Source organism: Leopardus geoffroyi, chromosome A3 (assembly GCF_018350155.1).
Source record: "Leopardus geoffroyi isolate Oge1 chromosome A3, O.geoffroyi_Oge1_pat1.0, whole genome shotgun sequence".
NCBI classification, from domain to species: Eukaryota; Metazoa; Chordata; class Mammalia; order Carnivora; family Felidae; genus Leopardus; species Leopardus geoffroyi.
The window spans coordinates 133,598,199-133,622,572 of NC_059336.1; the positions used below are offsets into that span (position 1 = coordinate 133,598,199).

A 24,374-nucleotide genomic window follows, 5' to 3' on the forward strand; every position below is an offset into this window, starting at 1 on the left:
GAACTCAAAATTTAGCTTTCTAAGGTTTTTTGTTTGTGTGTGTGTTTTTTTTTTAAGTTAGGTTTGAGGTACCTCATAGAAACTTTTCTGTGGAGGAAAATACTCCCGTAGCCTTCCATATTCTTTCCTGCTTCATAGATGCCATTGATTCATTAAGAAAGTGTTCAACAATATCTACCTATTATCATCTCTGTGTAAGGCAGCAGAGAAATTTGTAATTTATTTTACAGTTTCCATCTCAGATGTTTAAGTGGAAATGTATCTAACAATGAACGATAACTTTGGACCAGTTACATTAAAATAGTTGATTTCATTTTACCCTGGAAACCATTCAGTTAGTAGGTGGTATTATTTTCATTTGTAGATGAAGGTTCAGAGGTTCAGAGGTTAAGGCCAAGATCAAGCATGAAGCAAGTGGTGGAGACAGGATTTAACTAAACTAGGTTTGTCAGACTCCAAAGCTCACACCCCTTCTTTCTGTTACACTCTGTTGTTAAAAGAAAAAAAATTAGGGTATTTGAAATGATCTGTTTATATACAGCTGAACTTACCAATATGAAGTCACTCATTACTTGATGGTGATGGTAAATGATTAGATTTTCTGGATAGTAGTAAAAGGCAGAGTAAGTTAAACCATGATCATAAAAGTAAATGTGTGTGTGACTATTAGCAGTTGAAAAGCATGGAAGCACTGAGAAATTGTAAGAGGACTTAAAAAGTAATTTTATGAAGAAAAACTGTTTGAAATATGCCTAGAAGTTACATTTCCTCTGTTTCATAAATCAAAAAATACTATTATTCTAAAGTAATGAAAAAGTTAAAAATACTGTTTTAATACTTTTTTTTTTAATGTTTATTTATTTATTTATTTTTTGAGAGAGAGAGAGAGACAGGGTGAGAGCAGGGGAGAGCAGAGAGAGAGGGAGACACAGAATCTGAAGCAGGTCCCAGGCTCTGAGCTGTCAGCACAGAGCCTGATGTGGGGCTTGAACTCACGAGCCATGAGATCATGACTTGAGGCAAAGTTGGAGGCTTAACCGACTGAGTCACCCAGGCGTGCCTGTTTTAATACTTTTTGATAATGTTACCCTTAAAAAGATTTAGGTATTTGTTCCTCTTTTTTTTTTTAATTTTTTGTTTTATGTTCTTTATTTTATATTTGAGAGAGAGAGAAAGAGAGGGAGACACAGAATCTGAAGCAGGCTCCAGGCTCCAAGTTGTCTGCACAGAGCCAGACATGGGGCTCAAGCCCACAAGCAGTGAGATCATGACCTGAGCCGAAGTCAGATGCTTAACCGACTGAGCCACCCAGGCACCCCTTGTTCCTCTTAAGAGTGAAATATCTCGAGGTACTGAAGGGGGCTAGAACTGATAAAGAAATGGAAGTGACATTGGAACTTCCATATCCAGCTGAATGGACCATTGAAAATAGTTACAAAGTGCAAACTTCCAGTTATAAAATAAATAAGTCATGGGGATGTAATGCACAGCATGGTGACTATAATTAATATTGTATATATGAAAGTTGCTAAGAGAGTGGATCTTAGAAGTTCTTATCAAAAGAAAACAAATTTGTGGGGCGCCTGGGTGGCGCAGTCGGTTAAGCGTCCGACTTCAGCCAGGTCACGATCTCGCGGTCCGTGAGTTCGAGCCCTGCGTCGGGCTCTGGGCTGATGGCTCAGAGCCTGGAGCCTGTTTCCGATTCTGTGTCTCCCTCTCTCTCTGCCCCTCCCCCGTTCATGCTCTGTCTCTCTCTGTCCCAAAAATAAATAAACGTTGAAAAAAAAAATTAAAAAAAAAAAAAAAGAAAACAAATTTGTAACTGTGTGGTGACAGATTTAATTAGTCATTGTATTATCTATACAGAAAAGGATAGGAAAATACTATTCAGGTGGATTAAAAAAAATTTTTTTTAATGTTTATTCATTTTTGAGAGAGAGAGAGACAGAGCATGAGCTGGGGAGGAGTAGAGGGAGAGGGAGACACAGAATCTGAAGTAGGCTCCAGGCTCTGAGCCGTCAGCACAGAGCCTGACATGGGACTTGAACCCACGAACTGCGAGATCATGACCTGAGCTGAAGTCTCATGCTCAACCGACTGAGCCACCCAGGCGCCCCCATTAATTCAGGTGGATTGACACTAGTTTGTAGTTACTGTAAATCCTTAAAACCGACTGACCTATCCTGTCGGAGGTTTTTATAGCTCAGAGGTGAAGATTGGAATGTCAGAAAACAGTGGTACCATTTCTTAGTCTTTGTCTTTACAGAAGAGCAGATTTTTAAAAAAAAATTTTTTTTTTTTTAACGTTTATTTATTTTTGAGACAGAGAGAGCATGAACAGGGGAGGGTCAGAGAAAGAGGGAGCCACAGAATCTGAAACAGGCTCCAGGCTCCGAGCAGTCAGCACAGAGCCCGACGTGGGGCTCAAACTCACATACCGCGAGATCATGACCTGAGCCAAAGTCGGCCACCCAACCGACTGAGCCACCCAGGCGCCCCAAGAAGAGCAGATTTTTAATGTCGAAAACAAAGAGTGGGAGTCCAGTGATTTTTCTGGAAAGAACATTCAATAAAAGTAGTATTGAGACTGCCAGAGGACTCTGAAACTAAATAAGTCATTTACAATAGGATGCTTTTCCTTTCAGAGTCCTCAGCATAACTGACGGGGAAAAGTTCGTAGTTGTGAGTGTGTGGGAAGATATGTTTTAGGATAACAGGAGCAAATGTTTCAAGGGTTTCTAAATAATGTCCTATTGTCTCTCCCTCTGACCATTAAAAAAACCACAAGCAAACTAAAACTACTTTGTTATGCACAAAAAGTTAAAAAGATATGTTGCCATGGAGACAGTCCCAGTCTAGCTTCTTTTTGGCAGTTCAGACTTACGCATACCCACAGGGAATTAACATTTCATGGTTTTAACCCCACACCTGACAAAATTTGTTCCTGTGGTTGAGATGAATCACATCTTTATCTTCGGTGTTCGTGGGCACACTGAGAGGGTAAAGAATAATTGAAAAATTCTTGCTCACCACACCCAGATTTTATGTCAGGACTGAAACTGGTAGAAAACAAAAGAATATTAAGCCAACTAAAGAAATGGTGTATGTATTTTAATGTTTGTGTTGGATACCTTGTATTTATTTTCCTGATAGTAATTGTGGATTAATTTTTTTCAAGATAGGTTCTCTTTAGAAGGAGAAAAAAAAAACTTGAGTGCTTTTAAATATAGAAAGTAGCATTTATTAATTTTGCACAGCAGTAAGACCAGCTTGATTGCTAGAGGCAGGATGGCACGGGCTTTTGAAATAAACCAAGTTCAGTTTCCAGTTTCATCATTTACTAGCTGTGTAACCTTGAGTATGTTGATGAGCCTCCAACCCTCACTTTTTACTGTGTTAAGCATAAAGAAAGCGTGTAGTGCTGAGCAGGTATTCAGTAAGTGGTGTCTAGTAATATCAGTCTCTGATAAATATTTCAGACAAGCAGGATTTTAACTTAAACTATCTAGATGTGGGTTTCCTTATTAAAAAAATGTTTTTAGTGTTTATCTATTTTTGAGAGACAGAGCACAAACAGGAGAGGGGCAGGGAGAGAGAGACAGAATCCGAAGCAGGCTCCAGGCTCTAAGCTGCCAGCACAGGGCCCGACATGGGGCTGGGACCCATGAGCCATGTGATCATGACCTGAGCTGAAGTTGGACACTTAACTGACTGAGCCACCCAGGTGGCTTACTCTTCCTTACTCTTCACAGTCTCCAGAAAAGATGAATGCATAAATTCTTTAAATCCTTTTTCCCCGCAATTCTGTTTTTTTTTTTTTTCTTGGCCAAATTCTTTTTTTTTTTAATGCTTTTATTTTTTTAGAGAGAGAGAGAGAGAGAGACAGACAGACAGACAGACAGACAGAGGGCGAGCAGAGGAGGGGCAGAGAGAGAGGGAGACACAGAATCCAAAGCAGGCTCCAGGCTCTGAGTTGTTAGCACAGAGCCTGACATGGGGCTTGAACCCACAAACCACGGGTTCGTGACCTGAGCCGAAGTCGGATGCTTAACCGACTGAGCCACCCAGGTGCCCCCTGTTTGCCAAATTCTTACAGTTAAAGAAATTAGTCTGTTCGTCTTTATCGGGGATATAACACTAAGTACCTAGTAAAATAGTAGTTGTAACTTGCATAGTCGTTTATTAATGTCAACTCTCTTGTCAGCTTTTTAAAGAAACTTCAATTTCATGTTCTTAGAGTAAAATTTTGTGCGAAACTTTTATGTGCTTTGAGTAAAATACGGACGCAATCTTTCCTTAGGCATTTTAAATTATACCTGACGTCAAGTACTGAACGCTTTTCCCAGAATTTCAAAGTCGTGGTGGTAGATGGTAAAGACGAAAGCGAGTATGCCGTCAAGTGGCAGGACTTCTTTACTGGACACGTGGTCGGTTAGTACGGAGCTTGCTTGTTTGCCCTTGTGTCCCGGGTGTCGGGTGTCTGGCTCTCCCTTGATTGCCTGTTCTTTTTTGGTGGGGGGAAGAGGGGATGTCAAAGAAGTGCCATTCTTTGTTTTTTTTGAGGTATATAAGTTTGAAAGCGGGAACATTCAGACAGGAATAAATGGGTATTATCCAGCACGTATACTGTCTGTTTAAATGATTAAAATGAATTTCCTCTCAAGTGATAAGAATTTAACCTCCTTCTGACTCTAGGAAAGGATTGTAGGCTTCCCTTATGAGATTTCAAACAGGGAAGCTAAAAGATAAAATAATTGGCTTTACGATCCTGTTAAGTATTTTTTTTAAGACCTACATCAAACAAGCAATTGTGGTTTACTTCTGAAACTTCCTTTGCAGAAAAAAGAAATGGCATTAAAATCTGCAAATAGTGCAGTTCAAGCCCTGTATAATCCAGATCGTGCTTTTTGCCTCATCTTAGTTCTTTCTTAACCAAAAGTAGGTAAAGTTATTCCAGAAGAGCATCTACACCTTTGTTTTTTGTTTTGTCTGTAACACACTCTAGATAATTCTCATAGGAGGATTGAGGGAAAGAGGTTTTAAATGAGTTGAGGCTACTCTTTAGGAGTGTGAATACCTTGCTGCTCACTGGGGCCTGTGTTTCTTTGGTGTAGATTTCTACAGTCCCTAGGCAGATTCTACTCTGATGAAGGGCTTGGTTGATTTGTATTGACACTGGTGCATAGTTTAGTTTTTGATATAAGTATTTCTTAATGATGGAATGTTTTTTTCTTTTAAGGTGAGCCTGACTCTAGAGTTCTAGCCCACATAGGAGATGATGATATTACAGTAAGAATCAACACAGATGGGGCAGAATATAATATAGAGGTAAATCTACATGTGAATTTTTTTTGGAGGGGAGCTGTTATAAAAGCTGTTTCTCATTTATTTTAAGAAGGCAAAGGTCTTTGGGGCACCTGGGTGGCTCAGTCTAAGTGTCTCTTGATTTCAGCTCGGGTTATCACCTCATAGTTCGTGAATTTGAGCCCTGCCTTGGGCTCTGTGCTGACAGTGCAGAACCTGCTTGGGATTCATTCTCTCTCCCTCTCTCTCTCTCTGCCCCTCCCGTGCTTGTGTTCATGCTCTCTCCCTCTCAAAATAAAGGAATAAACTTTAAAAAAAAACAAAAAAACAAAGGTCTTTAATTATGCTTACTTTTCCCCTTGTATTTAAAGTTTTTACCAGTGAAGTAAATGATTATGATTTTTTATAGTAAAAAAAGGTAATATTTTTTTTACATGTCTGAGAGGCTGTCATAAGATGCACCCTGTATTTCCTTTTTTTAAGTTTAACTTTTTTTAATGTTTATTTTTGAGAGAGAGCATGGGTGCACGTGCACATGGGGAAGGGGCAGAGAGAGAGAAAGAGAGAGAGGAGGATAAGAGATCTGAAATGGGCTGTGTGCTGACAGCAAAGAGCCCGATGTGGGGCTTGCACTCATGAACCGTGAAATCATGACCTGAGCCAAAGTTGGATATCTAACCGACTGAGCCACTCAGGTGCCCCCTTTTATTTATTTATTTTTTAAGTTTATTTAGGAGTGCCTGGGGTGGCCCACTTGGCTAAGCAATCCCACTCTTGATTTCTGCTCAGGTCATGATGTCATGGTCACGGGATCTAGCCTCACATTGGAGCCTGCTTGGAACTCTCTCTCTCCCTCACTCTCTGCCCTTCCCCCTCTCATGCGTGCTCTCTCTCTCTGTCAATAATTAAATAAAATAAAAAATTTATTTTAGAGAGAGAGAGAGAGAGAGAAAGCACGAGTGGGGTGGCAGGGAGAGAATCCCAAACAGGCTCTGCACTGTCAGTACAGAGCCCAGTGCAGAGCTTGAACTCCTGAACCACCAGATCATGACCTGAGGCAAAATCAAGTCAGATGCTTAACTGACTAAGCCACTCAGTCGCCCCTGATTTTTATGTTCTTTATTTTATAATTCTTATCTGCAGTTACCTTGATATAAAAATTATTGTATTAAAATCTTAGACATAAGAGTAAACAGGAAAATGTATATATCTTATTTTTAACACATCACCATTAAACATTTTAAGCCATCACTAATTTTATCACCAAAGCTTGCTATAAATAAGGCTTATATGAATAAGCCTAGGTTAAACTTTAATCATAAGATGATTGTTTTGGAGCGCCTGGATGGCTTAGTTGGTTAATCATCTGACTCTTGGTTTTGGCTCAGGTTGTGATGTCATGGCTCTTGAGATCCGCATCGGGCTCTGTTCTGGCAGTGCAGAGCCTGCTTGGGATTCTCTCTCTCCCCCTCTCTTTCTGTCCCTCTGCAACTTGCACGTGCACCTTTTCGTGCACACACACTCTCTCTCTGTTTCTCTCTACATAATAAACTTTGAAAAAAAAAAAAAAGATGATGTTTTTCCTCCCCCCTTTCTGCTTTGAAAACATTCAGATTGGGGCGCCTGGGTGGCGCAGTCGGTTAAGCGTCCGACTTCAGCCAGGTCACGATCTCGCGGTCCGTGAGTTCGAGCCCCGCGTCCGGCTCTGGGCTGATGGCTCAGAGCCTGGAGCCTGTTTCCGATTCTGTGTCTCCCTCTCTGTCTGCCCCTCCCCCGTTCATGCTCTGTCTCTCTCTGTCCCAAAAATAAATAAACGTTGAAAAAAAAAAATCTTAAAAAGAAAAAAAAAATTCAGATTTACAAAAGGACTTTATAAATACCCTGTGACCTTTCATTAACTGATAGCATACTACCACGTGTGCTTTATTGTTCTTTTTTTTCCCCCTCAAAGGGAAAATAAGTTTCAGACATCATGACACTTTACCCCTAAATCCTTCAGTGTATGTCTCCTAACATTAAACGTACTCTTCTACATAGCCACAATAAACACACCTGAGAAAATGAAAATAATTCTGTAGCATTATCTAACAACACATAGTCCAGATCTCTAGTCATCCTCAAAATCTCCTCCATAGATCTTCCCCCTCCCAATTTAGGATCAGTTAAGGTTCTTGCCTCTTAATTAGTTGTTCATCAGTTGACTTTTTCTGGTCACTTGTTGATAATGGTGATAATAGGATTTGCTTCTATTAGTAGTAATAGTAAGTGCCTTTGTCTCGAAATCTTAATATATAACTAGATTCATTATGTTATCTTTAAGATAGATGTATCAGTACTTTACCCCATGAAAAAAATTATGTTCAGATAAGTTACTTTTCGAAGGCACATAGTAGGGGTACAGTTGAGTTCTGAACCCAGATATCTCTGATCGCAAAGCCTGCTATCTTTTTCTGTGTTAGACTGGCTGTATTAGGAAACTCTTAATATGAATTTAGAGATGTTTGATCCAGAAGAAAACATTTTTCTCTTTTCCTGTTTGTAGGCCAAATGACGGTCCCTACAACCAAGGAGTTGGTTAGGTAACTTTTTGAGGTTTCTGCTAGCCCTGTGGTTCACCATCTGTTTCTTTTTTTTTTAATTTTATTTTAGAGAGAGAGCGTGAGCAGGGGAGAGGGGCAGAGGGAGAGAGAGAGAGCTCAGCGAGGAGCCTGACATGGGTCTTGATTCTGCAACCCTGGGATCATGACCTGAGCTGATCAAGTCAGACACTCAACCGACTGAGCCACCCAGGAGCCCCATTGTCTTGTTTCTTAAATCTACTCCATACATGGATTATGAAAGAAGACACACACACACACACACACACACACACACACACACACACAATTGACTGTTAAACAACATGGATTTCAACTGTGCAAGTCCACTTACATGCAGGTCTTCTTCAATAAATATATTAGAAAATTGTTTGGAGATTTGCAGTAGTTTGAAAACACAGATGAACCATGTGGCCTAGAAATGAAAAAATTAAGGGAAAGTTAGGTATTGTAAGAATATAGTATACAGTACATGTAATGTACAACATATGTGAATCAGCTGTTTATGCTGTTGGTAAGGCTTCTGGTCAAGAGTAGGCTGTTAGTATTTGTTTTGGGGGCATCAAAAGGTACGTGTTGGGGGCGCCTGGGTGGCGCAGTCGGTTAAGCGTCCGACTTCAGCCAGGTCACGATCTCGCGGTCCGTGAGTTCGAGCCCCGCGTCGGGCTCTGGGCTGATGGCTCAGGGCCTGGAGCCGGTTTCCGATTCTGTGTCTCCCTCTCTCTCTGCCCCTCCCCCTTTCATGCTCTGTCTCTCTCTGTCCCAAAAATAAATAAATGTTGAAAAAAAAAAAGGTACGTGTGGTGGATTTTCAACGGCATGGGGGCGTCAGCGCTCCTAACCCCTCATTGTTCTAGAGTCAACTATATTTAACAGCTTTATTGAGATAAAATTCACATTCCGTACAGTTCACACATTTAAAGTGTGTACTTCGTTGGCTTTTAGTGTATCCTAGAGCTATGCAGTCATCACCACCCAACGATTTTAGAACATTTTCATCATCCCCGGAAGAAACACTGTACTCCTTAGCAGCCCGCCACCCTTTGCCCCCAACTTCCCTAGACCTAGGAAACCACTAATCCACGATCTCTGTAGATTTGCTTGGTCATTCATGTAAATGGAATCACAATATGTGGTCTGTTGTGTTTGGCTTTTTTCACTTGGGATGTTTTTTATTTTTTTTTAATTTTTATTATTTTTTAAAAATTTATTTGAGAGAGCACGAGTTGGGGGAGGGACAGAGACAGAGAGAGTCAGTCAGTCCCAAGCAGGGTCCGCACTGTCAGCACAGAGCCCCATGCGGGCTTGAACCACGAACCGTGAGATGATGACTGGAGCCGAAGTCAGACACTTAATTCGCTGAGCCACCCAGGCACCCCTCGCTTAGAATGTTTTCAGGGTTCACCCATGTTGTGGTTCGTGTCAGTACTTTATTTCTTCTTATTGCCAAATAATAGTATATTTTAGGGATGTGTCACATTATGCTTATTCATTCATCAGTTGGGCATTTGGGTTGTTTTCACTTGTTTGGCTGTTGTGAATAATGCTGTCGTGGACATTTGTGAACAAAAGTTTTTGTGTGAGTATATATTTTCTCTCGGGTTTGTAGTAGGAGTGGAATTTCTGGGTCAGATGGTATCTCTATTTTTAACCTTTTGAGGAACTGCTGAGCTGTCTTCCCTAGTGGCTGCACTTCACATTCTGCCATTTTACATTCCATGGTACGTGAGGCTTCTGACTTCTCCACGTCCTCACCAGTACTTGTTATTACCTGTCTTTGATTCCAGCTATCCTAGTGGATGTGAAGTCATGTCCTTGTGGTGTAGATTTTCATTTCCATAAGTTATGTGTATTATATAAATGTGTGTACGTGTGCACGTGTGTATATAAAATATCGTTTTGGTACTTTTCCTCACAAGCTGCCTAGTTTTGATGAGACCAGCATCCGTACAGGAACTTTGTTCTTGCCTTGGGTAACTTTTCAAGTATGTTAGCTCTGATTTTTTTTTTTTTTTTAAATTTTTTTTTTTTTCAACGTTTATTTATTTTTGGGACAGAGAGAGACAGAGCATAAACGGGGGAGGGGCAGAGAGAGAGGGAGACACAGAATCAGAAACAGGCTCCAGGCTCTGAGCCATCAGCCCAGAGCCCGACGCGGGGCTCGAACTCACGGACCGCGAGATCGTGACCTGGCTGAAGTCGGACGCTTAGCCGACTGCGCCACCCAGGCGCCCCATGTTAGCTCTGATTTACTGTGACCTTGTGATAGGAGAAGTGAAGATTTTTTAGAAACTGCTTTCTTTTGAAAGCGATAATAGGGTTTAGGTAACATTGCTGTGAGTTTTCAGTCTTCCCTTCTGTGGGCAAAACCTTCATGGCACAAAGATACCAAGGAAGCTGGAATAGAATACCATAGTCAGTCTCCCTCCTTGCTAGAGGCCGTCACCCAGAGTAGGGTTGGTATGCAGCAGGCGCTACACAAATGGTTTTGAATGATTGGAAAAGGTTATGTGTTTTCTCTTCTGGAGCTTCTAAAAGGTTTCATAACTTGTACAAAATAATGCTTTTTTCATATATACATAAAATCAAAGAGTGAATAATCCATGTATTTATTTACCAGCAGAGAAACTCTGAGAAAAATTGAGGTCATTTATTTTTGATAAAATGACTAATCGGTTTACTTAACCTGGAAATGAACGTCATCTAGAAACAAAGAATGTTGTTAAGAATTTAGTGGTGAGGAATTCTTATATTTTGCATCTCAATTTATGTTTTCTATTTTAGCCACTTTGGAGACTAATTAACGATACTAAAGACAAAAGAATGTTAGTTTATAAATCTGAAGATATCAAGAATATTTCACGTCTGCAGTCTCCAAAAGTGTGTGGTTATATAAAGGCGGATAACGAAGAGTTGCTTCCAAAAGGGCTAGTAGACAGAGAGCCACCTGACGGTAAGACAACAAATAGTTTTTCAAATGAGAAGCAAGCATGATGTGTGTCTTCAGGAGGGGTGATTATTAATTGGGGGAAAATATTATCAAGTTATTACAGTATTTGACTTGAAAATAGAGTTTTATTCAGAAATTTAATTCTTTTGCCTATAATGTAAGAATTGAAAACCCTAGAAAATAATGGAACAATAAAGATTGGAAAAAGACTGCAGAAAAGGGAAATTGAATAATCTGAGGGGATTTTTTTTGGTAAATATTAAAGAAGGATTGATCACATATAATGTTCAAGTGGGTGTGGTGAGGAAGGAAAGTTTTTTTATTTGGAGAATTTAAAAAGAAAATAGTACCATTGAGAAGATAAGTTTATAAGAAATTAGTTGGTACCAAGAGAGGTCTGTACTTTTCAGAAAGAAGGCTATCAGCCTTGGGACAGATCACTTCAGAGTCACTTTAAAACAAAACCATCTTGGAGAAATACTCTACTGTCCTCATTTTTTGAAAACTTAGAAAATTTATTACTAACATTTTAGTATATAAATACATAAATTCTCAATTTTGTATTTGATAAGGAAAATGATCTATTACCATAAATGTTTTTAATGTCTGATTATCTTTATAGTTTTATTATTACTTTGGTTAATTCGTAGACTTCTAGAAGAAAATGACAGTTTCATAGCCCAGAGGTAAATTAGTTGCTTATTTTACTTGAAGTACTTTTTAAAGTATCCTCATTTTAGAAATTAAGGACACACTTTCCTTGGTTTTGAATTCCACGTTAAAAAAAATTTTTTTTTAATGTTTATTTTTGATAGAGAGGGAGCGTGCACGTGCACACTCGTGCATGAGCAGGGGAGGAGCACAGAGTGGGGGTGGGGAGACACAGATATGAAGCAGGCTCCAGGTTCCGAGCTGTCAGTACAGAGCCCGACGCGGGGCTCGAACTCACGGACCATGAGATCATGACCTGAGCTGAAGTCAGCACGTAACCAACCAACCGAGCCACCCAGGCGTCCCTGAATTCTATGATTTTAAAACCTTATATGACTTTTCATTTTTCTGTCTTCCTCCAAATTGTTTTTTTGTTTAAAATATCTTTAAAGATACTAAGCACAAATAATGTTTGTTTCAAAAGTATGCTAGATTTAAAGCGTTACTATAAAAAACTCCTTGTTTTGATGAATTTTGATTTAATAGTGCATACAAATTCATATTAGAGCTTGTTCACCGGGTGAAGAGAAGAGCTGGCCCTAATCCCATGAAGAACACGTGTAAATTGTTGGTGGTAGCAGATCATCGCTTTTACAAATACATGGGCAGAGGGGAAGAGAGCACAACTACAAATTACTTGGTGAGTATCTGATACTGGATCAGGTCACTGGACACAAAGATCCAGTTAGGTAGGCGAATTCCATTCAAGAGAACACTGTTGTGACGTGAAATGTGATGAAACAAGATTTGTTTCAGATGCCCTGTCATTTCCTAAAATATTTGGGAGCTCTCTGAAGTTCTTAACGTTACTCTGTAGAGATTCTAGTTTCAAATATTTGAAACCCCATTTTACCTTTGAACTACTATTTTCTGCACATGAGAATTTTTATGCGTATTAGTTAGGTTTAGGAAGAGTTCATAACATAGGCTTCCCTTCTGTTCAAGTGAACTTTCTGGAAACATCACTGCTATAATGGCCGTGATCCTGTTGGTGACTCATGTATGGATGTATGCTCCAGAGTGGAAAAAAAAGTATTTGTATGAACCTCTGTGTGTCCTTCGCCTCTATGTTTATTTCAGAGCAGATGGTCTGCTTGTTTTATGTTGTATAAAATAGCTAATTGTTGGAATATAAATACGTGGAATAGATGGGATTTACAAGGTCATAACTGTAAAGATTCAAAGGAAAGATTACAGAAGTACTGACATGGGTTTTTAAGCCTTTACTGTTATAATTTGAAAAGCCAAGGGAATCCTATTTCATTGACATTTTTTGTTGATATGATCTCATTCGTCATGATAACTGGGCACTGACAAAATGTTGTTGTTGAGGGAATAAAAGAGAATACAGCTATTCATGATCCAAGAGCCTAGGCCTTTCTCATTGCCTTTCTCATTGCCTTGCTTGTTCCGTTCTCTGTGTTTCATTTGTACCCTCCCTCACCCTTCTTTCCCTTCCCTTCCAATGTCAAGTGAAAGAATTTATTATGAGGGTAGTAGGAGTAGTGTGTGAAGTCACTGTAATTCTTGTTCCGAATTAAGAGATTCTTTCTTGAAAAAGCTCCTTTCTCAATACGGGTTTTGTATTAAAAGATCTTAATTTCCTTTTTTTGTTCATTATACCACAATGTGAATATAATGAGAGGTCTAGTCTTAGAAATTGTATTTTTTAGTTTTACACTTACTATAAGCAAAGAACAGTTTCTTAGATCTGTAATGTGCTTCACTGTTACTGGAACAAACCTCATCTGGCCAGTTTTTGAACAATAGAATAGTCTCCTTGAAGAAAAGATGGGTAATGAGCATTTTGTTCTTACGTAGTTTGAATCATCCTTGACCCTCCTCCCCCAGTATTCTTTGTCTGCCTCCCTTCCCAAAGCAGAGAACAGAAGAAAGGAGGAACGTGGAGCCTCACTCCTCTGTCCATCTCTTTACCTGGTCCTTGGTGCTGGTTTGCCCAGGGAGGGTCGGGGATAGATTGAGCAGTATCTGTCCCTGCTCCTCACCTCTTTTCTTTTCTTTTCTTTTCTTTTCTTTTCTTTTCTTTTCTTTTCGTTTCGTTTCGTTTCGTTTCGTTCCTTTCCTTTCCTTTCCTTTCCTTTCCTTTCCTTTCCTTTCCTTTCCTTTCCTTTCCTTTCCTTTCCTTTCCTCCTTTCCTCTCTTTTCCTTTCCTTCCTTTTTTTCTTTCTTTCTCTTTCTTTCTTTTTGAAATTTTAAATTTTATTTAAATCCGAGTTATTATACAGTGTAGTATTGGTTTCAGGAGTAGAATTCAGTGATTCATCACTTACATACAACACCCAGTGCTCATCCCAGCAAGTGCCCTCCTTAATGTCCATCACCCATCTAGCCCATCCCCCAACCCAACAACACGCCTTCAGCAACCCCCAGTTTGTTTTCTATATTTCAGAATCTCTTATTGTTTGCCTCCCTGTTTTTATCTTATTTTTCCTTCCCTTCCCCTATGTTCATCTGTTTTGTTTCTTAAAATCCACGAGTGAAATCATATATTAATCTTTCTCTGACTTATGTTGCAAATGATAAGATTTCATTCTTTTTGATCAAGTAATATTCCATTATATGTATATATGAGGTGTGTATATATATATATATATATATATACACATATATATATATATACACATACACATACATACATATATCATATATTCTTTATCTGTTTGTCAGTTGATGAACATTTGGGCTCTTTCCATAACTTGGCTATTTGGGTTCCTCCTTTCCAAGAAAGACATTTGAGGTTTTTGCTAAAAACTAGAGTGAAGAGACTACTTCTTAGAAGGGAATATTTTAGGTATGTTGATTGACTTTGAACTTTCAGTATTATGGTTGAATGGAATGGCAGTTTTTAAAAAAAGTCTGTTACTTGATATTTTGGTTCCATATGCAATTGATAACCTAAAATTTGAGATTAACTGTACCATTTCTTTTTTTTTTTTTTTAATGTTTTTTTAAATTTATTTTTGAAAGAGACAGAGCATGAGCAGGGGAGGGGCAGAGAGAGACAGAAACACAATCTGTGTGATTCAGACTCATGGTCGCAAGATCATGACCTGAGCCAAAGTCGGCTGCTGAAGGGACTGAGCCACCCAGACACCCCTAACTGTACCACTTCTTGGTTCTGGTAGCAGTATGTTTGCGGCTAGGAATCATTGTTAGTGTTGTCAGTGATGAAGAATAACTTCTTTTTTTTTTTTTTCCTAAGTTTATTCTTGAGAGGGAGAGAGCTCACACAGGAGCGCGAGAGGGACAGAGAGAGAGAGAAAGAGAGAGAGTCCTCAGCAGACTACACAGTGTCAGTGTAGAGCCCGACACGGGGCTTAAACTTGTGAACTGTGAGATCATGACCTGAGCCTAAATCAAGAGTTGGACACTCAACTGACTGTGCCACCCACACCCCCCAAGAATAACATCTTAATGCTTGTTTTATAATTGGTGGAAACTTTTACAGTGACATTTTCTCTAAACTGGCATTTGTAATCCCAGCAAAATTTATATTACATTGCAAAGCGTAGTAAACATATGCATGTCTTTCTTTTATAAACACAGATAGAGCTTATTGACAGAGTTGATGACATCTATCGGAACACTTCATGGGACAACGCGGGTTTTAAAGGTTACGGAATACAGATCGAGCAGGTACTTACCAACGGATGTGGCTTTTATTACTCAGCTGAGTGATGCCATCTAAGTATTTGTCACTTGTATTCAGAGTCCAGAAGCTTATCTTAGATTCTGATCTTAAATATTTTCAAATGCCAGTGATTTTTATCTAATAAATTGTGCAGCGTTTTGAAATAATTATTTATAGATTGTGAAGTTTTTTGTTCTTAGGCTTGTTGTAGGCAGAATGCTTTTTTACATTGCTGTGATTTCTTCTTTCTCAGAATTTATTGTTTTTATCCTCTTCATTGTTTTACTTTTTTTTGATGACGCTTTGCATCTTTAGTCAGAATGCCGATACATACTGTTGAATCCTTAGAAAATGTATTCAAAAATACTGTGTACATTTGTAAGGCATTTATGCCTATAGAACCAGTGGGTCTCTTTTCCCCAGAATCTTCTGATTTTTTATAGTCTGTCAATGGAGTATGTCCAGTAATGATGTCTCAATGTCATCTTATCTTGCAGTAAAAATTGTTTTAAATTGGTAAGACTGATTAAAAAGATTTCTGAAATCAGCTATTGCTTTCGACAGACATTTTAATGTGTAAATTATCTTTATTTTTTCCAAGCTGTTTGTATTAAATTAACTATATTCTTATAGGTTCTATAGCCTAGAATTTAGAGCTTTAAAAAAAAAAAAAACTTTAGAAATCATGCATCATACTATACTTTATAAATGTTAAACGTTTGTAGTACTTGTATAAAACTAAGAGAATTATTTTTCCCTTTTCCATTCTCTTTTACTGTTTTGCATTTTCTTTTAAGTTATTATCTGAATAGGTAATGTATACACATGGTACAAAAGCCAGTGAAAAGTAAGTCTCTTCAGCCTCTGCCCACTGTCAAACCAGCCCCTTCCCAGAGCCATCCATGTCACGAGTTTCATAAGTATCGTTCTAGAAGTACTTTGTGCATGTATGGCATGTGTATGTGTATGTGTGTATTTGACACATGGTGGTCTGCTCTACTCTTGCACCTTGCTTTTTCATTTTGCGAATATGTTGGCGATTATTCCGTTATGGTACATATAAAGCTGCCTCACTTGTTTAAAACAGCTGCATTGTGTTCAAGTTTTAGGGAACCAAGAAATAAAACTCCTTTTTTGCCTTAAGAACTTGGAACCACTTGGAAAAATAGGTGCAGTATAGGAGATAAAAATCTCAGCTTTATGATAACGATGCCACTTGGGTTGGAGGATGTGGTTTTTAGCTGGCCAGTTACACTGGGCTTCCCTCTATTTCATCCCAGAATTGATCTTGACCACCTACCACCAAAGCCGCAGAGGCAGAGCCCTCCCCTGTGAGCTTACTGCTTGGTGGCAGACCAGACACACTCTGTCCAGGCAGGCAGATTCGGAAGAGAGGCCAGAAACGGCTGAGCTGAGCATGGCTTAGTTCTTTTTCCTAAACAAACTCACCAGTTGATAACGTTTCATTTCTTTTGGAGAAAACCCTTTGTTCCCTTTTTTATTAAAGCAGGGTTAACATGAATTTTTACTGTATGTGCAAGGAAAAGCCCCTGTCCTTTATAATCTTTTATTCCTCTGCAATGATAGACATGTAATTGTTCTGTGTCTCTGAATCATTGATTATATTGGAATAAATATTTTAGGCTCATAGAACCCAAGTTCTCATTTTATCAGACCAAATATAGAGGAAGTAAGAATATTTTTTTACATATAATTTATTGTCAAATTGGTTTCCATACAATACCCAGTGTTCATCCCAACAGGTGCCCTCCTCAATGCCAAGGAAGTAAGAGTTTAGAAGCACATTTATAAATTGATAAATCATTCACTGACCTACATATTTTCCATACCATATGCTTCTCAGTTTGTTTTTAAACATTGAATATTAGAGCTGAAGAATCTTATGGAACTTGGGTTTAAAACACTGTTTCTGGAGTGGTAGGTGATCTTATTTTGAATAGCTAAAACAGTGCAGTATTATTTCAGAGTCTTCTGACTTTTTTCTGAAGTGTTCTAAGTGTATCGTCTCTTTAAGTATAGATTCGCATTCTCAAGTCTCCACAAGATGTGAAACCTGGTGAAAGGCACTATAACATGGCAAAAAGTTATCCAAATGAAGAAAAGGATGCTTGGGATGTGAAGATGTTGCTAGAGGTAGGTGGTGGAATCCTTAGTGGGACCCTGTGAGCGTCCTTTCCGGTTTCTAATACACGAGGTGTGTCTGCATTAATGAAGGGGCGCATCAACAAAGGTTATTGAAAATCAGGAGCAGCTTCCCCCCCGCCCAATCCAGCAGTGACCTCACCCCTGTAGCCAGGCAGACAGCACAATGGGCCAAAAAGTTGTGAAAATGAAAAATGCTTGAGAGTGGTGCTTCTTAAACTTAGTATCTTTGAGAACCTAGTGAAGTATTGGGACTTTAGAAAGTAGATGGATACCCAATATGTACATTTTTTGCACACCGTTTTGTGCAGGTTTCTTTGAAACTCGTCAGTAGATCTCCTAGGCCAGGATATGTCAAACAGTAGGACAGTGTATTAGTAGAAATATAACTTGGAGATCTGAAAGTTTTCTACAGGATTTAAAAATCTTTGTATCTTGGGGCACCTGGGTGGCTCTGTCAGTTAAGCAGCCAACTTTGGCTCAAGTCATGATCTCACGGCTCCTGGGTTTGAGCCCCACATCAGGCTCTGTGCTGACAGGTCAGAGCCTAGAGCCTGCTTTGGATTCTGTGTCTCTCTATCTCTCTCTCTGCCCCTCCTCTGCTTGCTCTCTGTCTCTCTCACTCAAAAAAATAAACACTGGAAAAAAATAAAAATCTTTGTGTCTTTATTCTGGTGATAAATCTAAAGGTAGCCTAATCATTTTCTGCCATTTGGATTCTTGACAGGGTATGATTGATCCTTTTTGCCACATGATTTCAGTGTCTTGGGTTTGTATATGCTATTGCTTTGTGGTAAAATGACCTTCTATGAAGTGATAGTGATCTTTAATATGTTAGTAAGTGTATTGGTGTCCAATGGTTGCTCTCACAAATTACTGCAAATTCAGCAGCTTCTAACAATGCTTATTTATCTAATAGTTTCCATGGGTTAGGCCATGCATAGCATGGCTCATCAGTCTCACAAGGCAAAAATTAAGTTTTCAAAGCTTGAATTAAAGGATATTCCCAACTCTTCATCCAAGTTGAGATCGATAGAGTGCTTCATCGTATAGTACCCTACATGCCTTATCTGCTGTGTTTCACTGCCATCCCAGAGGTTGAGACAGCACTGTTCCCCCCCCCCCCCTTTTTTTAATGTTTGTTTATTTTTGAGAGAAAGAGAGAGAAGTATGAGCGGTGGAGGGGCAGGAAGAGAGGCAGACACAGAATCCGAAGCAGGCTCCAGGCTCCAAGCTGCTAGCACAGAGCCCGATGTGGGGCTTGAACCCATGAGCCGTGAGATAGTGACCTGAGCTGAAGTGGGACGCCCAACTGACGGGGCCACCCAGGCGCCCCTAGCACCGTTGACTTCTAAAGAGGCTCACCAAGTGAGTTAGTGTGTTAGGTCTGCTAGTAACAAAGCACCACAGACCAGGGGGCTTAACAGAATTTTATTTCTCATAGTTCTGGAGGCTGAAAAACCAAAGCAAACTCAAAAAAAAAGAAAGAAAAACCTGCAGAACCTGGGCACCTGGCTGGCTCAGTCAGAAGAGTATGCGACTCTCAATCTTGGGGTTGTTTGAGCCACATGTTGGGTGTAGAGATTACCAAAATAAATGGGGAAAATCCCTATAAAACCAATAGAATCCTTGAAATACTTTAGAGGGATCCGTTTTGGTATGAGGTTCTACATCCCCTGAAGGGAATATTCAAGCACTGAGACTGACAGAAGTGGAAGGTCTTCAGGGCCCGGCTGCATGTCTGCACACTAGCCCTCTTAGTCTTGAGCTGTTCTAACAAGCTGCCAAGCGCTTCCCTATCATACCCTCCTCCCTGACTAGACAGCACTCCGTTCCTTAACGTGTGCCGGTGGGTGAGAAGTGTAGGTAATTGTACTCAGTTTTGTGGGCTGAAGCAGAAGTGCAGTCAGTCGTATGTTATCGTTCCCCAGTGTCTGGCTGAAACGTCTTTTAGCCTGATGTCATTGTTTTTTTTTTATATATATTTTTTCAACGTTTATTTATTTTTGGGACAGAGAGAGACAGAGCATGAACGGGGGAGGGGCAGAGAGAGAGGGAGACACAGAATCGGAAACAGGCTCCAGGCTCCGAGCCATCAGCCCATAGCCTGACGCGGGGCTTGAACTCACGGACCGCGAGATCGTGACCTGGCTGAAGTCGGACGCTCAACCGACTGCGCCACCCAGGCGCCCCCTGATGTCATTGTTAATCTAGTTAAGAGTGCTTTTTTTTTCTTAAAGCAATTTAGCTTTGATATAGCTGAGGAAGCATCTAAAGTCTGCCTCGCACATCTTTTCACCTATCAAGATTTTGATATGGGAACTCTTGGATTAGCTTACGTTGGTTCTCCCAGAGCAAACAGCCACGGAGGTGTTTGTCCAAAGGGTAAGTTTCCATTTGTTGTGTGGCTGTGTGAGAATGGCAGACTGAGTAGATTGTAGTGTAGTTCTGTGTTAAATGAGCAATCTGTCTCTGTTTCCTTTGTCCTCTAGCTTACTATAGTCCAATTGGAAAGAAGAATATCTATTTGAATAGTGGTTTGACCAGCACAAAAAATTATGGCAAAACCATCCTTACAAAGGTATGTTCTCTTATTTTTTAAAAGGATAGATTTGGAGTTTATTGTGGTAGAACCTCAACTTTATATATTTACGTAGGTATCTTTTAGAAAAGTAATACATGCTTTTGTTAGTTTGTTTCCACCTAAAAAAATAACATGTGTTTTGGTGGGAAATGTGAAAATAAGAATACAAAGGAAAAGATAAAATTACCTGTGAGATTTCTTTTGAGACCCCCCTACCCAGGGCCATTGTTTCTCCTAAAGACACCCCCCCCCACCTGCCCGGCCCTGCCCCGAACTCTTCATCCTGTGGCTCCTAGGCTCCTGGTCCTGCTGTGTAGCTGTCATTTGAAGACCTCTCCATACTCCATCGTTTCCTGAACCTCATCTTCTTCCTCTTTGTTGATTTATACCATCATTTTGGTGTAGCGTATGTTCCAGAGCTTCCTAAGAAAGCATACGTGAGAGACAAATTGAGATTTTTACATATCTGAAAATGTCTTTACCCTGCTCTTAAACTTGATTGATAATTAAGTTTTCTCAGTGCTTGAAGGCATCGCTCCATTATCTTCTACTGTTTTGTGTTACTATTAGAATCTGAAGTCATTCCGATTTTTTACACTTTGTATGTGACCAGTTTTTTCCTCTAGAAGATTTTAGGATCTTGTTTTTGCCCAGATAGATCCATTAGGAATGGGTAAGGCACATTCCAGCAAATCCATACAACTGAAAAGCCAATAAACATTGACTTAAATAATAGGGGTATTTGCCTCAGTCAACGACAAGGTCATGGATAGCATCCTGTGGGTGCTGTTGCAGCTCGGTGATGCCCTCAGGGAGCCCGGATGTTTCCAGTTTTCACTCAGCCACTCTGAGCACAGGCCTCTGTCCTCCTGCTTATCATCTCCTGCTCACAAGGTGGTTCTCTTCTGTGTTGCAGAAAGGAGGACAAAGCCTAGTCTGTCCCTTTCTAAAAGCTTCTCTGTGGAAGTCCCACCCACTGGCTTCTGTTTAGGCTGACCTACCCTCAAGGATATATGGAAAGGTGGTTTATTTTAGTTGAGTGTATTGCCACCTGAGTGGGATTAGGAAGGGGAGAATGGATATTGATAGGAAATACTAATCTGATACACTGGTAGTTTGGCTACGATGTTATAGTTGGTGTAGGTATTTTATTCCACTGTGCTGGGCCCTTCAATCCAGACACTCCCAACTCCCACAGTCCAACTGATACTCTGTCGTTGATCGCATTAATCAAGACCCCATTTAAGAAATCACGGCCTAGCTGGCCAATGCAGCTGATGGTTAGATATCAGGAAATAATGTTTTCTTTGCATGATCCTTAAGGAAGCTGACCTGGTTACAACTCATGAATTGGGACACAATTTTGGAGCAGAACATGATCCGGATGGCCTAGCGGAATGTGCCCCAAATGAGGACCAGGGAGGAAAATATGTTATGTATCCCATAGCGGTGAGTGGAGATCACGAGAACAATAAGGTGTGTATCTTTTGGAGCTTTTTAAAGTTAGGAAAGAAAGAGGCTATATTTAATTATAATGAGAGCCCAGTAAAGCATTCAGTTCTAGGGATGGGGCTGCAAATTATAAAGTACCCTCAAACCTGGTTGTGTGTTTGAGAGTGAAACGTGGTCCATCAGATCTGGTTAAAGCTGTCATTTCGACTGGTATCAAAGCTAATCATATGTTGATTTGGGCTATATGGAAAATCAGTGACAGTAATGGCTTGTATTGGAGGTCTAAATGGCAAGGTCTGGTGCAAGTTAAAAATTTCCTGTCATTTCTTATACAAGTTGTCATTCATTTTAAGTCTACAGTACTTAACAATTGGTATGGTTTTTTTTTGTTGTTGTTTTTTTAATATTTGTTTATTTTCAATAGAGAAAGAGACAGAGTGTGAGGCAGGGAGGGTCAGAGAGAGAGGGAGACAACAGAATCCAAAACGGGTTCCAGGCTCTGAGCTATAAACTATCAGCTCAGAGCCTGATGCGGGGCTCAAACTCACAAACTGTGAGATCATGACCTGAGCCGAAGTTGGACAGCCAACTGACTGAGCCACCCAGGCGCCCCTGGCATGGGTTTTTTAAAAAAAATTTTTTTAGTGTTTATTTTTGAGAGAGAGAGAGACAGAATTCTAGTTGGGGAGGGGCAGAGAGAGAGGGAGACCCAATTTGAAGCAGGCTCCAGGCTCTGAGCTGTTAGCACAGAGCCTGACATGGGGCTCAAACCCATAAACTATGAGATCATGACCTGAGCTGAAGTCAAACACTTAACTGACTGAGCCACCTAGGCGCCCCTCCATGTTTTTATAAACTTCAACACAATCCATAATTTGACAGAGTATAAGCCTCCCGCGGGAAGGGCCTGTGCTTGTCGTGTTCACAGCTCTGTCTCCAGTACCTGGTAGGGGTACCTGGCATATAATAGTTTGTTGAGTAAATAAATTAACAGTTGGCTCCTAGGATTTTTGAGAGTACACCAGTCCTTGGCGTGGGGTACTGTGAGCCTCTTGAGAGACCGTAAGAGTGGCTGTGGCTGACTTAGAGTTTGGATTGAAAGTGTTCATCGGTGTCTGGTTCTTGCATTTTACTTGGTGTTAAACAGCATGAGGCATAATGAGGAAAACATACTGGTTTTGTTGCTGAGTGAGAGTTGGCTGGCTCTACCCGGGAAAGACGGTGAAGTGTTTCTCCTGACTCTTCTTTTGAGCCGGCACTTGGCTCTTTAGAGCCTGGCATGGAGCTAGAGGACCAAGTTATTTTTGTGTTTCCCTGGTCCCGGCCCTGCTTTTTTGAAAGTTTCTTTCTCATGTTCTTTTGTCCTCTTTTTCCTTGGCTATTATGTGTAAACAGTCTCTTCTTCTTTTGCGTTGCACCTGAAGTTTTATTTTTCCTCTGCCTGGTAACTCGCACCCGAGGCACTTTTCCCTCCTCATTTCTGCCTACTCTTCCGACTTATCACATTCCCTGTTGAGTTTTCCTCCGTTTTTCTGAGTTGTCTCTGCATTTCTGAATATGTACATTGTAGTTCAGGGCTGTTCAGTAGAAGGTTCTGGGATGATGGCAATATTCTGTGTTAATACAGTAGCCACTAGCCAGATGTGGCCATTGAGCACTTGAAATGTAGCTGGAGAGACTGAGTAACTGAATTTTAAGTTCTATTTTATTTAAATTCAATAGCGATTGCCTGGGGCTGGACGTAAGAATGGGAATTAACTGTAAAAGGACACAAGGGATCTTTTTGGAGGCAAGAAAATGTCCACAATGTGGTGATGGCCACGCCACTTGATAAAGTGACTGGGAATCATCGACTTGTACATTTGAGATGGGTGAATTTTGTGATATGTAAAATACGTCTTACTAAAGCTATTAAAAAACAACAACAACAACAACAACAAACCAGTGTGAGGGCAGAGGGGAAGTGGTGAGGGTTTCAGAGGAGTCATGAAGGCGTGAGTCGGTCGTTGTAGAAGCAGGTGAGCGGCATGTGGGTGTTGACAATACTGTTCTGTCCATGACGAGTGAACATTTCTTTTTTTAACTTATTTTTTTAATTTTTATTTATTTTTTAAATTTACATCCGAGTCAGCATATGGTGTAACAATGATTTCAGGAGTAGATCCCTTAATGCCCGTTACCCATTTAGCGCATCGCCCCTCCTACAACCCCTCCAGTAATCCTCTGTTCTCCATATTTGAGAGTCTCTTATGTTTTTGTCCCCCTCCCTGTTTTTATATTATTTTTGCTTCCCTTCCCTTATGTTCATCTGTTCTGTGTCTTAAAGTCCTCATATGAGTGAAGCCTTATGATTTTTGTCTTTCTCTGACTCATTTCACTTAGCATAATACCCTGCTGTTCCATCTACATAGTTGCAAATGGCAAGATTTCATTCTTTTTGATTGCCGAGTAATACTCCATTGTATGTATGTACCACATTTTCTTTATCCATTCATGCATCGATGGACATTTGGGCTCTTTCCATCCTTTGGCTATTGTTGGTGGTGCTGCTATAAACATGGGGATGCATGTGTCCCTTCGAAACAGCACACCTGTATCCCTTGGATAAATACCCAGTAGTGCAGTTGCTGGGTCATAGGGTAGTTCTATTTTTAATTTTTTGAAGAACCTCCATACTGTTTTCCAGAGTGGCTGCACCAGTTTGCATTCCCAATGAGTGAACATTTCTGTAAGTGTGAAGTATGTGGTGAGGAAAAATAAATTTACGGAGCCACACTTGGCTCGTGGCTACAGTATTGGACAGCGCGCTCTAGATTGTAGTCATTTGCTTCTTTGTTACGAGGATGGTGTCGGTGTTTTGGGGGAAATTGTCTTACTTTTTTGCAGACTCTTTTTGTACAAGTTCTCAGTGAACTTTCCCCACGAGCTCTTCAAGCGGCCCGGGAAGGACTTCCTAATGAG

General features: G+C 40.1%; 1 protein-coding gene across 5 annotated transcripts in view; it reads left to right on the forward strand.

Annotated features, from left to right (window-relative positions):
* ADAM17 (ADAM metallopeptidase domain 17) overlaps window positions 1-24,374 on the forward strand; it is a 53,755-nt gene that overhangs the window by 12,806 nt on the left and 16,575 nt on the right. For 3 of the 5 annotated variants that reach the window (XR_006703868.1, XM_045447777.1, XM_045447778.1), the window contains exons 3-11: window positions 4,301-4,431; window positions 5,240-5,328; window positions 10,686-10,854; window positions 12,069-12,202; window positions 15,130-15,219; window positions 17,255-17,368; window positions 19,618-19,762; window positions 19,870-19,958; window positions 21,285-21,437. Coding sequence is in view for 4 of the 5 variants with exons in the window: in XM_045447777.1 (XP_045303733.1) it covers window positions 4,301-4,431; window positions 5,240-5,328; window positions 10,686-10,854; window positions 12,069-12,202; window positions 15,130-15,219; window positions 17,255-17,368; window positions 19,618-19,762; window positions 19,870-19,958; window positions 21,285-21,437 (1,114 nt within the window). In the remaining variant the exon portion in view is untranslated. Of the gene's footprint in view, window positions 1-4,300; window positions 4,432-5,239; window positions 5,329-10,685; window positions 10,855-12,048; window positions 12,203-15,129; window positions 15,220-17,249; window positions 17,369-19,617; window positions 19,763-19,869; window positions 19,959-21,284; window positions 21,438-24,374 lie in introns of those variants that run through there. The other 2 variants (XM_045447779.1, XM_045447780.1) reach the window with 2 other exon arrangements.